A 19,676-nucleotide genomic window follows, 5' to 3' on the forward strand; every position below is an offset into this window, starting at 1 on the left:
GAGCATTCCATTAAGTCAAAGGTCATGTTTTAATTTATTTTGAGACACGAGCCATCAAACATTTAGGTGCTTTGTTTTTCAAGTGTCTCTTTTTTATTGCTTTTAGTTTTTAGGTTTTCAGTTTATTTTCTTATCAGTTGACTATTTACTTCCTAGGGACATTTGACTTCACGTTGAAATAGCTATCTGGTAATTTTTCCAACATGTGTTCTCTGTCTTTCTTGATGTCTTTCTCTCATATTAAGTAAATTTAGTTGAAAATATTTTGCTTTGAGGTTGACTGGTTATGGTGAATTGTATTTAGCTGTGCATTAGTAATGACAATATAGGCCATCTGCCTGAGAATGTAAAAAGGTATGTTAGCATATATCAAATGTGTGTTTTTATGTTTGAGTTTTTTTTAATCCAGTTAGTTTTGAAATTTAGATTAAGCAAGAAATTGCTATCATGTGGCTTGTTTTTGATGATATGTTGGTATGAGGGAAAGCATACCCTGTGAACTCGCCATTTACTAGCTGCATGACCTTGGGCAAATCACTTAAACTCTGGGAGTCTTCACATTCTTACTTGTGCGAAAATCACTGAGGAGTTTTAGTAAACCATCTTTTTCAGTGATATTTGTGTCTATAATTCTATGAATCGGGTAATAATACATTTTGTATTTTCATGGTCATAGTCAATATTTAAATAATTTCTTGTGTGGGTTTTTTTTTTTTTAATGCCATCATTTTGGGGGACTTTGAGCAATTAGTCTAGGAGAAATTGTTATGAGTAAACATTGGTTGCAAAAGAGCTTCTGGTCTTTTGTAAAGAGAAAAATGAGATTACTTTGGAAAGTTGTGATTATCCTTGATGTTAGATCTGAGCTGTTAATGGACACATCATTATGATTTCTCTTTGTTTTCTTAATAATAAATTTCTTGTCAGGTTTCCATTAGAATAATTACATAAGTCAAAATTCCCTAAGCCCAACTCCAATTTGTTTCTCTTTGGTGAGTATACCATGAAATATTTATATAATTTAATGCATCTTTATTTGCTTAAAGTGCTTAGGCTGCTTCTTTCTCTTGACATTTTAACCCTCAAATGATCCATCTGACTATTCTTTTTTTTTTTCCCTGAATATCTTTATATCTTGTATATTTTTCTGACTAAATCGCTGGTCCACCATGACTACAATTATTGTTTCTTTCATGATAGGAAATTATTTCACAATTATAATTAACTTGTCATTTTCTGTATGTATGATTTAAAAAGATCTCACAAATAAATGCAAGCATTCCTCAGAGTATTTGGGTGGCTCTGTATTGTCTTCTGTGCTTTTCTCACAGATTTGGCAAAAAGATCGCTCATCCTGAATGAGTGGCTCTTGCAAGGTAATTTTCCAATCACAATCTTAATCATTTGAAAGGCCAAAAATATTTTTGAAAGTGCTCAAAAGCAGTTGGGAGCAATTTTCTTATCAGCCCTTGTGTCTGATCAAAATGGCCGTAAGATTCTCTTGGAAGTAGTGGGGAAGGTGAATTTTAAACATGGTACTTAACATGGTATGATTCTTCTTTGTGGCAGAGCAAGTTTGATCTTTAAGGAATAGAGTATTTTGGAAGACTCTGTCAAGTAAATTGGAAATGATTTTTTACTTCATCCAATTCTGTTAGGATCTGATTTGTTGGATTCTAGTGAATCAGAGTTTTAGTGAAGAAGGTTTCATCATATCCCCGACCAAAACACGCTGAATGAATCTTTTACTCCATAGCATTTTTCTGAGATGACTGCTAGGTTCTAGCTTTTTCTTTCTTCTTCTTCTTCTTCTTTTTTTTTTTTTAAATAAGAAGACTACGTCTCTTGGGTGTTGAGTGACTTAAGCAAGGTCACCAAGAAGGTCAATGGCAAAGCTAGAAATAGAATCTGGGTCTTGTGACTTCCAATGTGTTTCTCTTAGATACATGTTACCTCCTGAAATTAATATGTTTAATGAAATTGCCTTATGGTGTGTATAATTACCAACTTCAAGTCTGGAATTAGCTTAGGCAAATCCTTTCATCTTCCTCTGCACCTCCACCAACTCCCATATGTTCCAGAAAACATTTTATGTAGAAAGCTATTGTGTAGAAGTGTGTGTGTGTGTGTGTGTGTGTGTGTGTGTGTGTGTGTGTTTGAGAGAAAAAGAGGGGTAGAGAAGCAAAATAGATCAGGAAAGACAATGTGTACCTGGAACTCCAGATTGGCACATACCATCAAGAAAACATTTTAAGGTCCCAGAGTTAACAACAAAAGACTCCAGCACTGTAAAGTTTAAATTAAACACATTATTACATTTATATTCTTTTGTAGAATAAAGGCTAGATGTCCATGTCTTGATTCCGTGGGTAGACATGTTCCATGGTTCTATTAGATTAGCATTATTTTGAAAACTATTTACAAGCGTATTTACATTCTTTATCCAAATTACATTTACACAAGATTGTCATAAGCACACAGAAATCTTCAAAAATCTAAGAGAAAAAAGCCAAATTTTTCATAATATATATTTTCTTAATATTTAAGTTCTTTTGAAAATCATATAGTATAATGCAATATCATTTATAAGATCTAATTCCCCATTCATACAAGGATAATAGTTTAGAACTATCTTCTTCAAATGATCAGAGTCAATGCTATAATTTTCCAAAAATCATTTTGAAGAGGAAAGACTGCAGATCATCGTGTTACTGTTTATCCCAGAAACTTTTAAGTAGGTACAAAATCAGTGCAAACCCGCTTAGTGCATACTCTGGGGGCCTGGATGCCCCTCACCCTGCCCACCTTTATGGGGTGCTTCCACTTGACACAGTTTTCCACCTTGCACTTCAAGACACTTAGCATTTGTGTCTCTACTTCTACTCCCAGGGCTGTGCTCTGTGACTTACAGCTACTCCAGGCTCCTGTTTGCTTTTCCTAATGCTGCTATTGAACTGCTATTATCTACATCCCATCTCAGGCTCTGATCTCATCCTAAAGCCTTCTAAGACTCTTTTCATATTTGTCTTCGAAGTGTTTTAATTCAGAGTCAATGGACACATCATTTGTCAATTTAGCAACTACCTCCCTTGGACACCAATTGTTAATATTAACTTTTATAATATTTGAATTGTATTTGCTGTCTCTGATGTGTATTTTATGTTTCTTGGCTTTTCACATTTGGCTTTCAGTCTTCCAGTATCTTTTTAATTTTGTATTCCTTGCAATATTTGTTTTTCAAAACTTTTTTTTAACAATTAGATTTTGCTATTTTTAAGGGAGCAGAGCTGTAAATAAAGTACTCTGTCAGTTATAGGCAGAATTTAATTTCATTTAACCAGAAGAGTGAAAGGACAGAGATTAAACAAGGAAGAGATTTATTTTTCTTTCACTTTATAAGAAGGATCAGGCCAAAGCTGATGTAGCACTTTTACAGTGTCCTTAGGCAACCAGGTTCCTTTTTGCTTTTATTGTTTCTTTCCTAGTCTAGGTCCTTTTACCTTTTATAGAGAGAGAGATGCATATCTCCAGCCACCCTGTGCACAGTCTTTGCACAGACAGTGGGAAGGAACAAGGGTAGGCTGGCTAGTTTTATTCCATGTAAGTGATTCACTGGAATAACCAGGAGCTTCTACTTACAGGTGGGATTGTGTCATCCAGGGAACTCTGACATGAAGGGAAGTTAGGAAATGCAGGTCTGAGTCCAGGATATAGCCCTCTTCAGCAGAATCAAGATTTAATAGGATGGAAAAGGAAAGGGAGGCTGTTGTGGGCAACTAGCCATCTCTACTACATGTGCCTTGGAAGTCTTGTTTCATTGATGTTAACATTATGATGCCCAATATAGGATATAATTATGCTTTTGAACAAATGCACTCCATGACTTGTATGGGAACACTAGTGTGGTCAGGGGGAAAAGCAGATTTCCTGGGAGGAGGAGGTAATGGTAGTTCACTGGTTGAGTTTAGATGGTGTGCTTGCCTGGTAGATGGTGGTGAAAGGTAGTGAGTATCATTACTGCTCTTCCTACAGAGTTTACATTCTTTTGAAACCTTGATTTCTTTCCTTTCCTGGGGTCACTTAGTTGAGAATTTACCCAGGAAGACTGCCACGCAGTACTGTTTTTGTTCTTCACAAAATGTTTTCTTTCCTGAGAAGTGAGTTTTAGGAAGGGGGCCTTAGTGGAGATTGTGTGGTTGTGAGTTCGAAACCCTCAGTTTGAGCTCAGCTCCGTCACTAATCTGCAGTGTGACTTTGAGTGCATTCTTTTAAACCTTTCTGAGAATCAGTTTCTCTATCTTAAGAATATTGATGCATCCTCACAGAATACTTGAGGGGATGAAACATAATTATGCAACTGTACTTGAGCAAAAAATGTGAATTCCTCTTTTCCTTCCACCTATGCAATGTCATGTTTTTCTTAATTTCAGATCTTATAGATCTCCCTATTACTAGAATTTAAATTCTCTGTACTTCATACTTCGAAAGTAGATATACAAAAGTTTTCTTGTAGCAAATGAATGTAACAAAAAAGTGGTTGTTTTTCATTTAATCCCACCAGAGAGAAAGAATGTATAGTTTTCAAATGCTCATTCCCACTGCTCCCTTTCTTTAACTTGAGAAGGACTCTAATTTGAATTTTTGAAATTCAATCCAATTAATATGTGCTGAGGACTTTTTGTTTTTTAAATCAACATGAGAGGTGGTTAGATTATTCCTCCTTTCAAAATCTTGGGGAGTACTAGTCAGGGAATTTTAGGTTGTTTATTTGAGGGAGAGAAAAATGTATCTGGCATGAAGACTTGGTTCAGCAGATAAGAGGAGGCACTAGAAGGTTAGCTTTTTGACAGTGGGGGCTGTATCACCCTTGATCATCACCAGACCCAAGTGTCTAGCACTGAGAAGGAACAGAATTAGTATTTACTGGTTCATCATCCCTAATCGGAAAATCCCAAATCCAAATGCTCCAAAATTTGAAATGATTTGAGACAATGTGATACTGCAAGTGGAAAATTCCACTCCTGACTTTGTGTGATGGGTCATAGTCAAAACACAAGTGTATTAAAAATATTATAGAAAATCACCTTCAGACTATGTGTGCATGTGTGTGTGTGTGAATCACAAATGAATTTTGTGTTTAGACATGGGTCCCCTCCCCAAAATGTTTCCTCATGTATATACAGATACTCCAAAATAAAAAGAAATCCTAATTCTGAAACATTTCTGTACCTCAGATTTTGGATAAGGCATACTCAACTGGTTATAACCATTAGTTGAATAAAAACAGTTTCAGTAAAAATAAGTTTGGGCTTTTGTGATACTGACCTGCTGTTGGTATGTTCTTCTCGACATCTGTCTCCATGTTGCTTTTCCTTCATTTTTCCCTGAATTTCATCCCTGAGGTAAAAAGCCTCCCACTCTGGACTTTCCATCACCTTTATCCAGCTCTAGCTTGCTGCTGTGGGCAATTTGGTCCACTCACTGTGCTCCACACAGACCAATAAAAATAACAACAGCTGCAGTCTGTTCAGGACTGATTGTACATTCTCTTTCATCCTCATAAGCACCATACAAGGTTTGTGGCCAAACCCGTTTTGGATGAGGAAAATTGGCTTGGAGAAGTTGAATGTCTTCCCTGAGCTCCCATTAATAAGTGGCAGAGGCAGGACTGGGATCCAGGCCTCTGGCTCACCAGCACAGGAGGCACCTCTCAGAGGAGACACATATGCCCCCATTCCACAGCGTGCCTTTGATGCCTCTTCTTCTACCTGTGCCCTACTCATGGGGCACGCCTCACCTCTCCTGCAGTCTGCCTTTTTCTCTCCTATTTACTTTTCCTTACTGTGCCCTCAAACTTGCCTCAAAGACATCATGACTGAACGGACATATCAGTGTCTTAGAACAAAATGTGTCTCTAAGTGGTCTCTTGGAACTTACTCCTAACTGCCTTATTGTTTTCCAGAGTTTATCATGATAATCCCTAACACTGGATGCTATCAGTTTGCCAGTGTTTTTCCCACTTTGCCCTATGAGGAATCTAAGACTCACAGCTGATAATAAACCTGTGGTCTAGGATCTGATCACAGAGTGGACTCCAGAGGCTCCCAGCCACTGTGGGCACCTGGACTGGACTCCATGAAAATAGGCACTGGGTCTCATATTATTTTGTAAACTATAATGCCCATGCTTGGCAGCCAAGGCAGATTAAAAATAGCTGGGCTGATGAACGGTCTCAGACTGTTGCTTGGGGCAGTCTGTGGGGCTGGCTCTCCTGGCCATGTCCCAGTACCCTAAGCCAAATCTTAAAAATAAGAATCTCTTTTTGGCAGAAGAAAGAAGCAAGAGTTTTGGTAATTTCAGAAACTAAACTCCCTGAAAGGATAAAGATTTCTGCCCCTGTACAGTAGTAAAAATGCGTATTCTTAACAGAGTTCCAAAAGAGAATTTAAAAATTGTTTTGGCAGAAACTGCATTGTCAGAAAGTGATTATCACCTCCTCATTATTCATACATGATATAGGCTCCTGCATATTTGTTCATACACATTCAAGTGTATTTGAGAAAATATTAGGACTATTATTTTGTATTTTCTAAAATAAAATCAGTTTATGTAGTTCTTTCAAGATTTGAAGAAAAAGTTAGACATTACCATTCTAAATTCCAGGAGAACCTCAAGTTTGAGTCCTGGTAATGATTCCTGCCTGGTAAGGCCACACAAGCACAAATGCACACGAACAGACGTTAATGTGTGTGTATCTATAAACATAAACAACATTAATATGTGTGTATGTTACATATATCAAAATACATGGAAATCATTTATCTTAAAAAGCCAACTAGTTAAGAATTAAAAAAAAATATTTCAACTTTGTTATAAACTTGTAATTATATCAAACAGGAATTCCATAGCCTTAACAATTTTATGATTGAAAATTTCAAAACAAGGTATGTTCATTCTTTATTTGCACCAACTGAGAATAAAATCTCCCTCTGCTGGTTGTTTCAGTATTTGCAATTTTTCTGGCAAGATGGTGAAAAAAAGTGAAAAAAAAAAAAAAAAAAAAGAAAAAGAAAAGAAAAACAGCTTTTATTTTTAAACATTCCTAAAACTAAGTACTTAGGGACATATATGTATATTTAAATTCTAGTGTTTAGTTATCTAATACTTTTACCCAATATGCTGTGTAGAAGCAGCAGCTTAAAGCAGCATAAAAATTGCTGAGCTGGGCTGGGGATATATCTCAGTTGGTAGAGTGCTTGCCTCACATGCACAAGGCCCTGGGTTTGATCCCAAGGCCAGGTTCTGTGGCTGGCTTTGTAGGGGCTTGGCTAGCTGGAGGTTCCTGGACAAAGTGGACCCTCTCCAGCCTCGCTTCTTTATATTATATAATGAGAGGATTTCAGTGTATGTTCTACAAGAAGCTTTCTAACCCTTAAGGTTTTATGATTCTGAAAGTATTGATTCCCTTTCTTTTATAGGACTATATACATGTTTTTCAGTGATATAAAATAAATATTTAGAAAAATAAGATTAAAATGACAAAATGGGTATACATCAGTTGTACTAATGCTATCACAACGCCGTGGTGTTACATACTATAATAAAATTTAGAAAGTAATACCCTCAAGTGTTCCAAACAGACTGAACTTAGCATCTTTGATTGATCGGATACCTTAAATTACAAAAAAAATCATTATTTTACAGTCTTCTGATTAAAGTATAACACACAGTTGATAGTGTGTTATATCCAAATTTCAGAGAGGTTAAATGTGAAAAAAAAATATGTTTTTAAAAAAATCAATGAAGGGGCTGGGGATGTGGCTCAAGTGGTAGCGCGCTCACCTGGCATGCATGCGGCCCGAGTTCGATCCTCAGCACCACATACAAACAAAGATGTTGTGTCCGCCGAAAACCAAAAAATAAATATTAAAAAAATTCAAAAAAAAATCAATGAAAAAAAGATAGTTTCTGAAAGTACTACCATTGATGCCAGACTGCTCAATAATTGCAGTAGTCTGATGTGTCTTGAACAATTTTAAATAGTACTTTTCTCTCTTTATGTTTTCCTCTTCTCTGGTCTAAACACTTTTCCCTCCACCCTCCCAACTTGTTCTTTTTTCTCACTGTGTGAACCTGTTTTTAACTTTTTCCCTTAGACATATCTTATGGTTATTCTGGGAATAAACTATTGCTTAAAAGCTGAAATGAGATACTGTAATAACATTGCATCAAATATAAGCATGACCAGTGGTTTTCTGTTTTAAATATGAATAAGCATTAGCACTTGTGAGGTATTATTATTATTATTATTATTATTTTTTTGGTTTTTGGGTTTTTTTGTTTTGTGATTTATTTCAAGATGAATTAGTCAGTATTGGCCTCTCAGCAGGAATTGCCTAAGTTGTAAAAACACTGACAGTTCAGAGAACACTCCTTGATGAAGTCACTGGGAACATTAGTGCGAGATTTGTGATTTGACACCCTCTTTATTTCTCTGTTATTCATATTGAATTTATATACTTAAAAATAATATATGTGTGTGTGGGGGGGTTAGCACAGGATAATTTTTAACTTAGCTTTTAATATTTGCTTTTTTAATAATGAAATTGGATCACTATCTTTTGCCTTTAAAAATACTTTTAGTTGTAGATGGATACAATACCTTTATTTGATTTATTTATTCTTTATGTGGTACTGAGGATGGAACCCAGCACCTCACATTTGTTAGGCAAGTGCTCTACACTAAGCTACAGCCTAGGCTTCCCCCCCACCCCCCCACCCCCGCTTTTTTGGGTGGTTATTGTTGCATAACAGAGCAAACTGAAAGGGCTTCCAGTTACTCTGTAAAATTGAACCCCCATTTGAGTTAGGGTTTCTCTATCCCTTGTAGGAGACAACCTTGAGGGAGGAGCCCTCACCAGGGATCTGGCCTGAGATAAGGAGATCAGAAAAGGTAGACCAGGAAGAAGAAGCTGAGTGGCTTGGTGGGTCTTTAAGGAACTATTCTGAGCCTCTCCTTGCTTGAAGGCTGTTTTTCTTCTCTTGGTTGGAAGCCTAGATATGTCATGATTCTGCAGTGTCACTGACCCAAGCTGTCAGGTGTGGCAATACTAATCCCTTTGCTTGCCAAGTTTAGGGGATTTCCAGTAGTGAGGCTACTGGATTCTTCAGCCTGATGACTGGATGGGAAACTTAGAGTACACCATAAAACTCCGTCATTGCATTTGGAATTCATATCCAGAACTCTTAGACACTCTCCTTGGATCCCCAGTAATATGGGCGTCTAGTTCTGAATCAGTGCATCTCTTTATTGAGGCATGCCTTGTATTTTTCCTATTGAAACTTAGTAACATGCAAATAAATACGAGGCCAGTGTTTTTACTGAGGTGTTGTGAGAATTATCCATCTGGTGACTTTAATAACAGATTCAGGGAAAAGCAGAATGAGCTCCAGTTATTGGGAGCTAGATGGACCTGCCTAACTAAACCTTGAGCTGCTTGCCTCTGCTTTCAGTTGTGAGGAGAAAAGAAAGCAGTTCAATCTGGTTAACCCACTGTAGTGTAGACTTTCTATTGCTTGTAGCTGAGCCCTTTCCTAAATGATTAAGTCAACATAAGGTTGTTTATCCTTATTCTCTTTCCACTTTGTAATCATATTCATGTAAAACTGTTATTTTAAAACTTAATTCTCCATTGCCAACTGTTTTTAAAATGTACCCTGTAGTTTGCTCGTCTTAAAATGATCCCTTTCTGTGGCGGCCCCTTCATCAGATTGTGCTGATGGAAGCCAGTGTGCCCAGCCCTGGGTGAAGGCCCTTTCCATGGGGCTGCTGGCCCTGTGCCTCACCTCCTCACCTGTTCTTGGTAACACAGTCCTTCCCCTGTCTGCAAGGTAGGCTGTTAACTCTTCTTGTCAAAATTGGTTTTCCTTCTTCCTTGCTATTTTTGCTCATGATATTTGCCATCCTCAGATGTTTTCCTACCTTCTTCTCTAATTATCACAGGATCCAAGTCTTAAAAGGGGCCATAAGTCACCTAATTCAGTTTCATTTGCAAATTTTATGAACATGCCTTTGTTTTCTTGTTGGTCAACATGTATCTTTTCTTCCCTAGCAGTTTCCAAATTTCTTGAGGTTTCAAAGCTGCTATTTTAGGAACCTTAGTATTGTCTCACCCAGGGTTATACATCATGATTTCATTCCACACTGGAGCAATATTTTGATTTCCAGTGTAGGTTCCATGTTGTGCTAACTGCTGGGGATATCATAGGAAGCAACATTACCAGAGCCCTGGTGTATTGTAGCAGTCTGAAGAGCAAGGGTTATAGATGGTGATTACATAGTTGTACATGTGTGGACATGGAGGGGCCTGGATCCACACTTGGAGGGTCATTGAAAGCTCTCCCACAGATACAATGGTTTGTTTGAGATCTGAGGGAGGAGAATAAATAGAAGGCAAGGACACAGTGTTTTAGGCAGAAGTAGTTGCATGCTCAAGGGCCCTATGTTGGGAAGGAGCATAGGTCTTTCAGGAAACAGAAAAAAAAAAAAAAGTGTGGTTGGAGTGAGAGAATAAGGAAGAGATTGTAGGGAATAAAGTTGAAGGGTAGATTAAGGCTATGGACCTGCTGTGTCAGTCAATTCCTATAATCATGATACTGGTCACAGTATTTATTTTGAATCAGCTACTTACACGGGTATTGTTAATGCTCATGTAAAATGTGTTGTTGAATATCTTCCTTGAAAGGGAGAATTTAAGACTTTTCTTGCTACCTGATTTCTCTACACTATGTACTATTTTGCTCTTAGTAAATATTTGACAGCTCGCAAAATAATACAGAATGGCAATAAGAAAGCAACAGCTTTTCTTGAACTATTAGGGTCTTTTGGAACAGTCTTTGTTTCTAAAATATAACATTTAAAAAACACTGTTAGAGATTTGGAATAAGTAATAATGAATATGTTACTTCCCATTCCCTTCGAGGGAACACACTGAATTGCTTAATTCAAAATATCTAAGAATGTCTCCTCTTATCTTACAACACTGCATTCCTTATTTAGAAAAATATAAAAATCCAGGGCTACTCTGACCTCGTTATAAAAATATTTCACATGCTTTAGGTACATTGCCTATCTATTAAAAACAATAACAAAACAATCTTAAAACATTAGAATCCTACTTTAGTTGGGTGATAAACTTTTAAAGAATAATAGAAATAAGCTGTGCTTTGTAGCCTTGAGCATGGGAAGTTTCTTTGGGACTTGTTTTTTATTTAAAAATTCCTATTAATTATGTGTTAATAGTACATATCATTAATAGATATAAGAAATAATTAACAAAATTATGTTTTTGCATAACAATATATACTTTTCAATATGATATCATCATATTTAATTGGTTTAAATTTTTTAAAACTAAATATTAATTAGTTATATTAACTTAAAATTAAATTTTAATTTTCCTAAAATGGAAACTTTGATACAGAAGATAACCAGTGCTAATTATGACCCAAATATCTTTTTTCTTCACTTTGCTCTTTTTTTCTTTTCCTTCATTTCATCATATGGATTCTTGCTCTTTTTTTTTTTTTTTTCATGGTTACTCTGTGCTTGTTTATTTATTTTTTCTTTTTTTCCTGCTGAACAACAATGGGTCCCTCTTCTCTGTACTATCCTCTGAAGAAACAAGAATAAGTGGGGCAAACCTATGGAGTATTAATTACTTTCCAGTCCTGGCAGGTCTGAAGCCCCCTTGCTACTCTGTGGAACTGTTGAATGACCAGCTGAGAACTCTTGAGTTCACTGCAAATATTCCAGAATGGACCCAGACTGACAGGAGCTGCCTATCCCATTTCATCGCATTCCTTGGGGTCATCAGGGAGGAGAAGAAAAGCTGTTTGCTTAGTCTTTAATCAGCTTTTCCTTACAGCTTTCCAAACAATTCGTTCTTGGAGTCAAAATTTCAGAAGATTGTTTGTTACAGAGAGATACTGAGCGTGCTCTGGGAGCACATCTAGGCTTATTGAAATAACTTTCAATTTCTCTATCTTTTGCTTATTTTCAAATATATATATTTTTTTAAAGAAATGGCCTATGGCCTACACTATAAATGTTTTATCTTTTTAACCTGGAGACTTTAGGGCCTTCAAACTTCTCCCTGAACATTATAATTTTTTTGTTTTCTCACTGAATAGTAATATTGTTGTCTTCTTCTTTAAAAATAGGTTCACTTTTGAGTCTTTTCCTCCACTTACTTTCTATGGAGGGCAGTCCAGTGGAGGAGCTGGTATGTAAAGTGCATAAAGACACCTCTTCAATAGGACTTGTGCCCAAATACAGGTGGGCTCCACCCACATTCCAGCACATCCCTTCAGGGATTCCTATGGCTATTGACTTTTCACTGCTACCTGCCACATGCTCCTAGAGCAAGTTTATTTATTTATTTTTTAAATACTCATTTTTAAGTTTTAGGTGGACACAATATCTTTATTTTACATTTATGTGGTGCTGAGGATCGAACCCAGTGCCACATGCATGCATGCTAGGTGAGCACTCTACCACTGAGCCACAACTCCAGCCCCTAGAGCAAGTTTTGAAGTTGTAAACTACTCTGCAGGTCAAGATTGTCATGATTGCCAGCAAAACAGTGGCACCAAAGAGTTCCCAACTTAGCTGGTGTGTACACTCAGGCTTTCTTGGGAGCCCTGTCTACATGCTGGTGGGATGTAATAAACAGATGTTTTCTGAGCTGTACTTCCCTTATTAGTCATTCTGCTCCATCGATGAAACAAGGTTCATTCTAGAAATTATTTGGGGCCCAGGAAAATTTTCTTCCTGTTGGCATGCAATTTCAAATAATCTTATAAATAAAGTGTTATGAGTAATACTCTCATACTTTTTATTTTTTTCCCCACTTTATAAAGCAAACTGGAAGTTTGGACCACTGAACTGGAAATATATAATATCCCTTTATTAAATAGCATGATTATATAAACTTAAAATCTTTTTCTCTGACAGCATGTGGAGGAAACAGTATACTGATATTTCATTATAAGGATTCTTAAGAAAAGGTCTTTGGTTTTTACAGAATCATGAAAGTTAGCATTAATACATATTAGTCAGATAGTGTTTCTGATGAGTTGACTTTTTTCCTGAAACAGGAAGACTGAGCATACTTTCTGCAAAAGGAACACTCAACTCTTCTAGAGACATAAGGCTTAGATTGATGTTTCCTTTTTAACATATTTAAGGGAGAAATGGATATAAATAAAATAGTTTTTAACAGTGGTATTCCACTGGTAGTGAAAAAAGTCTTCATAATGAGATCCACTGAATGAATCTCAGAGATGACAGGATTTACTCCTGTGCAATATTAACCTAGGTATAATTATACCATTCATAGACAAATGTGTATTTTGGATAAATATCAGCATTAAATAGGATTTTTAAAAATAAGGGTTTGAAATGGAGTTCAAACAAAAGTCTTAAGTTTTTCTCTCAGTAGATTTTATTTATTTTAGAAATGAATATGTGTGCTTATGCCAGAAGTTTAAGTTGGCCTACACCCTCTTAAATTTGTGTCTTTCAATTCTCAGCAATTTATTTATTTTTTCACATTTGCAGTAACATAGTCTGAACAAAACAATGACATTTCCCGATTGGTTAGTTAAATTTCTCACTTTCCCCAATTTTACCTCCTGCTCTGTTCTTACCCTCTTTTCTATTCTGGCTGAGGCTTCAGAATGCCCTAGTTTTACATGTTCTTAGCCTCTTTAAAGTAGAAGACAGAGCATGTAAAATAAGAGGCATGCTTCTGTGATCACAGGTGATGAGCTTTTCCTGCAAGAAAATACATGGGAATAGTGAGGAGGTGAAGGGAACCTTTGCAGTAGCCACTGGTCATTCTCTCCATTCCTGGCCTGGTATGTGCAGCAAGGAGCTGCAGCAGTGACTTACCATTGCTCCACCTGAAGGAGCAGTCCAGAGTGGCAGCCTATTGTCCTCTCGGAAGTGGGCATCTTTACACTGCTTTTGTCAGAAGCACCCACCATGCTTGGTCCAGTCAGTTTGACTACAACAGCGTGAATGTATAGTGGGAGCATCCTTTAGAATGCCACCAGTTTTCTAGCACAGATGCAATACTTGCAAACATAGTCTACCCAGGTGCAAACCTGGGCCATGCTGAGACTACAGAAAGATCCTGGCATCTTAGTGACCTGCATGTGTTAGGTAAAAAAGTAAATGCAGATTCGGAGACAATCATAACTGGCTTCAAAAACATATTTTCATGATCTTGTTCATATGACTTTATAGCCATCTCAAAGATTAAAACCCAGATTTGCAACCTGGAGTCAGTTCTTACCTAAAATTTTTTTATGATGAAAAATTGCCTCTCTGTTTCTACTGAAAAGAAGTTTAATTTTCTAAGCATAGAAATTTCAAGTAAAAATCACATACTTCATGACAGAAAATATTTCTAAGGTAAATGTTATAAATAGGTTTTGAGTACTTGTTATGGGCAAAATGCTGACAGGTTTGCAGTGAGCCCAAAGTTCACTCACTCTGAAGACTTTTATTAAGCCAGCATTGCCCAGGCTAGTTCCCCATGATACAGTCATACATGGTGAATAAATGGAGATTTTCCTTAAAGGAGCTTGTTAGCGTGGCTGAGGAGAAAGACAGCAGACAGATAATTACAAAACAAAATCACGTGAAAGGGCATATTATAAAGCCTTGGGTAGTTAGGGTAGACTTTCTGGAGACAGTTCTATTGGAACTGTGGTCAAATTTATGTAGGAATTGGCCAAAGGAAACATGTTATTGGTGATGGAAGCATTGAAATATATTCCAGGTGGAGGATATCACATGTGTAATCAAGAAAGAATGGGTTGCAAGTGTTTATCACAGAGTGACCTATTCCATAAGACACTAATCCCATAGAGGAGGGCTCCACACTCATGACCTCATCACTCCCAAAGGTCCCACCTGCAAATACCTTCACTTTGGGATTAGAGTTTCAACATAAGAATTTGAGGTGAAACAAGCATTTAAGTTTTTGCAGTATGGTTTATATACCAACAGTGACTAACAGTCACAGCTTCGGCCTACTATCTTCCCAGGTTTAAGCCCAGTGGAAAAGAGGGTCCCTTCTATGGTTATGGAACAGAAATTTGCATTGGCTCTGGCTCTGAGTAGGTCATTTGCCTCTGTTAAATAATAACTGCTGTCAGGGGCATCTGGATACTGATTGGTCAAACTAGGAAATAATCTTCCACCTTGGAGCAGAGGTTGGACTGGAGGCAGTTATGCACTTATAAATTGGCTTTAAAAATTAGAAAGAAAAAAAAGGCTTTTTAAAAGCCTTAGTGTTTGTGGCATTTATTAGTTTCTTTAGTATAAATACTTCCATCATGGCTGATTTGAAGATGCCTGACTTGCATGATTCCTGAATGTTTAACAGTCAGCTCCTGTAGGCTAGTTGCAGCAGCTCCAGCACACCATCTGTGGGCTGAAGGAAGAGCTGCCAGAACCACAAGGATTTCAGGTGAGGGAGGGCATGGTACTTTAAAAGGAAATCAAAATGGTGCCATAAAGAGGGGTGGTGCCAGGTACCCAAAGCCAACAAGTAAGTATGTACTATTCCATTTAAGAATTTGTACACATTCTTAAGTAGTTTCTTTGGATAACAGTTTTAAGGATCATATAATATTCCATTCTGTGAAAGTTTACCTTTCTTTTACTGTTGAATGTTTAAGTTGGTAGAATTCTAAATAATACTTCATTGGACATGTCAATGCCCAAAGCCATTTTGTACACTTAACACAGGTTTGTTGAGATAGTTTGCTTATGTGCAATTACTATGTTCAAGGAATGGACTTTTTAATGCTTTTAATAAATATTCTCTAATAGATGTACAAAATAGTTTTACCACTTTATATCATTCCCATCATTGTAGGAAAGTAATTATTTCATTATATTGTCATTAAGTATAATTAAAAAATAATTGATAGGACAAAATTGAATATCATTTTGTTTAGCATTTGTTCAAATTTCTAAAAATTCAGATATTTCAATGTTCTTACAATAGACATACTTCATATATTGAATTTTCCTCTCATTTCCCAGTTGAGTGTTTATATGTGATCTTACCATACTATTGTCATAGACATTTATCTTCTTTTACTTAATTAACACATAGAATAGTTACAATTGGAAATTCTTGAGCCCAGAGCTCAGCTTGATAAATGTTGATGGGGTATTTTATATAAAACTCTGACTCTGTATAATTGAGGGTAACACTGGCTGATCTAATAGATAAATCCTAATATACAGTGAGTCAGCACAATAGAAATTTATCTCTTGCTCATGTTAGTGTTTCATAATGACTTTTCCCAGTTAAACATCTTCCTCGAAGTCATTTAAGGACAAAACCTCATTCTTTCCCATGATTTTCCTTTTCCCTTGGGCTATCCACACAGCTGTTTCCATTCAGTGGGGGAGGGGTGAAAGGGAATAGGGGATGAAATTTGGGAGAATTTTATGGCATCCTGGAAGTGCAGCAGTTTTTACGCACACATTCCACTGACTCAAACTCAATCCCCTGGCAACATTAATTGCAAGGGAGTAAAGAAAAAGGATGTGGTGAGCATCTATCCAGTATTTGCCCAAACTTCTATATCTGAAATGGAAAAATGTTTTCAAACAGTCTGATTTTGTTCCATACTACATAAGTGCACCTGGGAATAAATCACTAACATTACAGAGATTATGTACAAGATATGAATAGGGAATGGGAAACTTAAAGTATTGATAAGAGATATATAGATTTTTAAATAGAGCAAAGTGGTGGGGAAAATTTTTTGAATAATCATTGAATGGCTTTTAGTTTAGACAATACAAAAAATGTGGAGTTTGTTGGGTAAAGTGACCTTGACAAATAACTTTTGGATAGGTAGCATTCAGTGTATAAGAAAATTAGTATAATCAGCTCAACTAGTAAACTGGCTTATTAGAATGTTATTTTAATTAAATATTTTAGTGAAAAATCTGTTTATGGATTGGGGAAAATCTTTGTAAATCACATATCTGATGAAGGTTAATATATAAAAGAACAATCCTTACAACCTGATAGCAGAAAAACAATGGGCAAAGGTCCTGAATATACATTTCTCCAAAGGAGACAGAAAAATGTCCAACAAGGATATGGAAAGGTGCAGATCATCACTAACCATCAGGGAATGCAGACCCATTATGAAATATCACCAAAAAGCCCTTAGGATGGCTGTTCTGAAGATAAAGGAAGTATTGGTGAGGATATAAAGAAAGGGAAATGCTTATGCTATTGGTGGGAATTTAGACCAGTTCAGGCATTTTGGAAAATGGTTTGGAAGTTTCTAGAGAAATTAAATACAGGATGACCGTATGACCCAGATATCTCTCTTCTGGGTACGCCCAAAGGAAATAAAATCACTACCTCTTGAAGATATTTGCACTGCCACATTTATTGCAACGTTATCAATAATAATAGCCAAAATATGGAAACAATCTAAATGTTCCATCAAAGATGAATAGATAAAAAGAACTGTGGATTTGTGCATATACTCAGTTGTATATGCATATAAAAATCCACAATGGAATATTTATTAAGCTTTAAAAAGGGAGATCCTGTCATTCACTACAACATGTATGAACCTGGTGGAAACTATTCTAAGTGAAATAGCCAGACATAGAAAGAAAAATATTGCATGATTTCAGTTGCACATGGTATCTTCTTTTATTAAGAAATTTAAATACAGAAACAGGGACAGAGTGAGGAGAAGGGGAATGAGAGACATAGATCAAAGATACAAACTAACAAATATATAGGATGTGGACATTTCCAAAGGTCTAATGTATATCATGAGGACTAAATTAGTCATTGTATTTGGAATTTTTACCAAATGAATAGATTTAAATTGTTCTTGCCATAAACAAGAAATAGGTAACCATGTGAGATGATGGATATGTTAATTCACTTCACTATAATAACTATTTAATTAACTATATTTATCTTAAAACATCATGTTGTATACCTTTAACGTATGCAATAAAATTTATTTTAAAAAAACAAACAAGAATATTTTAGCTCTTTTTTTCTCCTTACACAGGTGATTAAAGTGTACAGTGAAGATGAAACCAGCAGGGCTTTAGAGATACCCAGTGACATAACTGCCCGAGATGTTTGCCAGCTGTTGATCCTGAAGAATCATTACATCGATGACCACAGTTGGACCCTTTTTGAACACCTGCCTCATATAGGTCTAGGTAAGTTTAAAGAATCATAATCTTGCATCATTTTTTGTGCCCTGTAGGTCATATGGCAAAGATTTTCTTCAGATATATAAAAGTAAACAAAAGGGAATATGATCAGATCTTTTCTTTACTTTTTATTTTTCATTGTTGGTGATTGGTCATGAAAGTATCACCAAATGGAAACAAGAATAGAAATATTATAAATTTAGCATTATTCCTTGTTTAAATAATGATATACCAGAATTTTAGAACTAAACCATAGAGTTTAAATCTTCTTCTTCTTCTTCTTCTTCTTCTTCTTCTTCTTCTTCTTCTTCTTCTTCTTCTTCTTCTTCTTCTCCTTCTCCTTCTCCTTCTCCTTCTCCTTCTCCTTCTCCTTCTCCTTCTTCTTCTTTTTTTTTTAAGTGGGGTTGCACTATGTTGCCCAGGCTGATCTTGATCTCCTGAGCTCAAGGGATTCTCCTGCCTCAACTTCAAGAGTATAGGTGGTACACACACGGCCATGCCCAGCTCTGAGTTCAAATTGAAGGAAAGAAATTTAATAATGATCTTTGGAAACACAATGAAACTTTGTTTGAGAAGTTGACAAAACAGAATGTTATTTGGACTATTTTTTATGTTGATGGCAGTATGGGCAATTATAAGTATCCACAGTGGAAACTTATAATTGCCCATCATCCCTCCTTTCTTGTTTGTTTTACTCTTTTTGTGGTGCTGGGGATCAAACCCAGGGCCATGCATGCTGTCTACCAATGAGCTATACCCTCAATTCCCAATGGTCATTCTCTCTCTTTTTTTTTTTTTGGGGGGGGGGCGGTACTGGGGATTGAACTCAGGTGCACTTAACCACATACCCCAGCCCTATTTTGTATTTTATTTAGAGACAACATCTCACTGAGTTACTTAGTGCCTTGCTTTTGATGAGGCTGACTTTGAACTCACGATCCTCCTCCCTTAATCTCCCCAGCCAGTTGGATTATAGGCGTGTGCCACCGTGCCCGGCTTGTCATTCTCTTAATAGTGATGTGCACCGTAGATTTTACTTGAAAAGTATAGAGAACTTCTTTACATTTTGAGGGTATAAAGATTAACTTTTCAATTTTTTAAAAAAATTATTTGTTCTTTTAAATTGTATATGACAGTAGAGTCTATTTTGTCCTATTTATACAAACATGGAGTATGTCTTATTCTACTTCAGATGCTAGTCTTGTGGATGTACACAATGTTGAGTTTCACTGTGTTCTATTCATATATGTACATAGGAAAGTTGTGTTAGATTTAAACCACTTGTCTTTCCTATTCTTATCCTCTTCCCTTTCCTTCATTCCCCTTTTGTCTAATCCACTGAACTTCTGTTTTTTAATTGGAAATGAGGTTTTGTATTATG

General features: G+C 36.3%; 1 protein-coding gene across 3 annotated transcripts in view; it reads left to right on the forward strand.

Annotated features, from left to right (window-relative positions):
* Grb14 (growth factor receptor bound protein 14) overlaps nucleotides 1–19,676 on the forward strand; it is a 112,939-nt gene that overhangs the window by 52,324 nt on the left and 40,939 nt on the right. For all 3 annotated transcript variants that reach the window (XM_071619125.1, XM_071619124.1, XM_071619126.1), the window contains one exon: nucleotides 18,145–18,301. In XM_071619125.1, the coding sequence (XP_071475226.1) occupies nucleotides 18,145–18,301 (157 nt within the window). The remainder of the gene's footprint in view (nucleotides 1–18,144; nucleotides 18,302–19,676) is intronic.

The sequence above is a fragment of the Marmota flaviventris genome, chromosome 11 (genome assembly GCF_047511675.1).
Source record: "Marmota flaviventris isolate mMarFla1 chromosome 11, mMarFla1.hap1, whole genome shotgun sequence".
Taxonomy (NCBI): domain Eukaryota; kingdom Metazoa; phylum Chordata; class Mammalia; order Rodentia; family Sciuridae; genus Marmota; species Marmota flaviventris.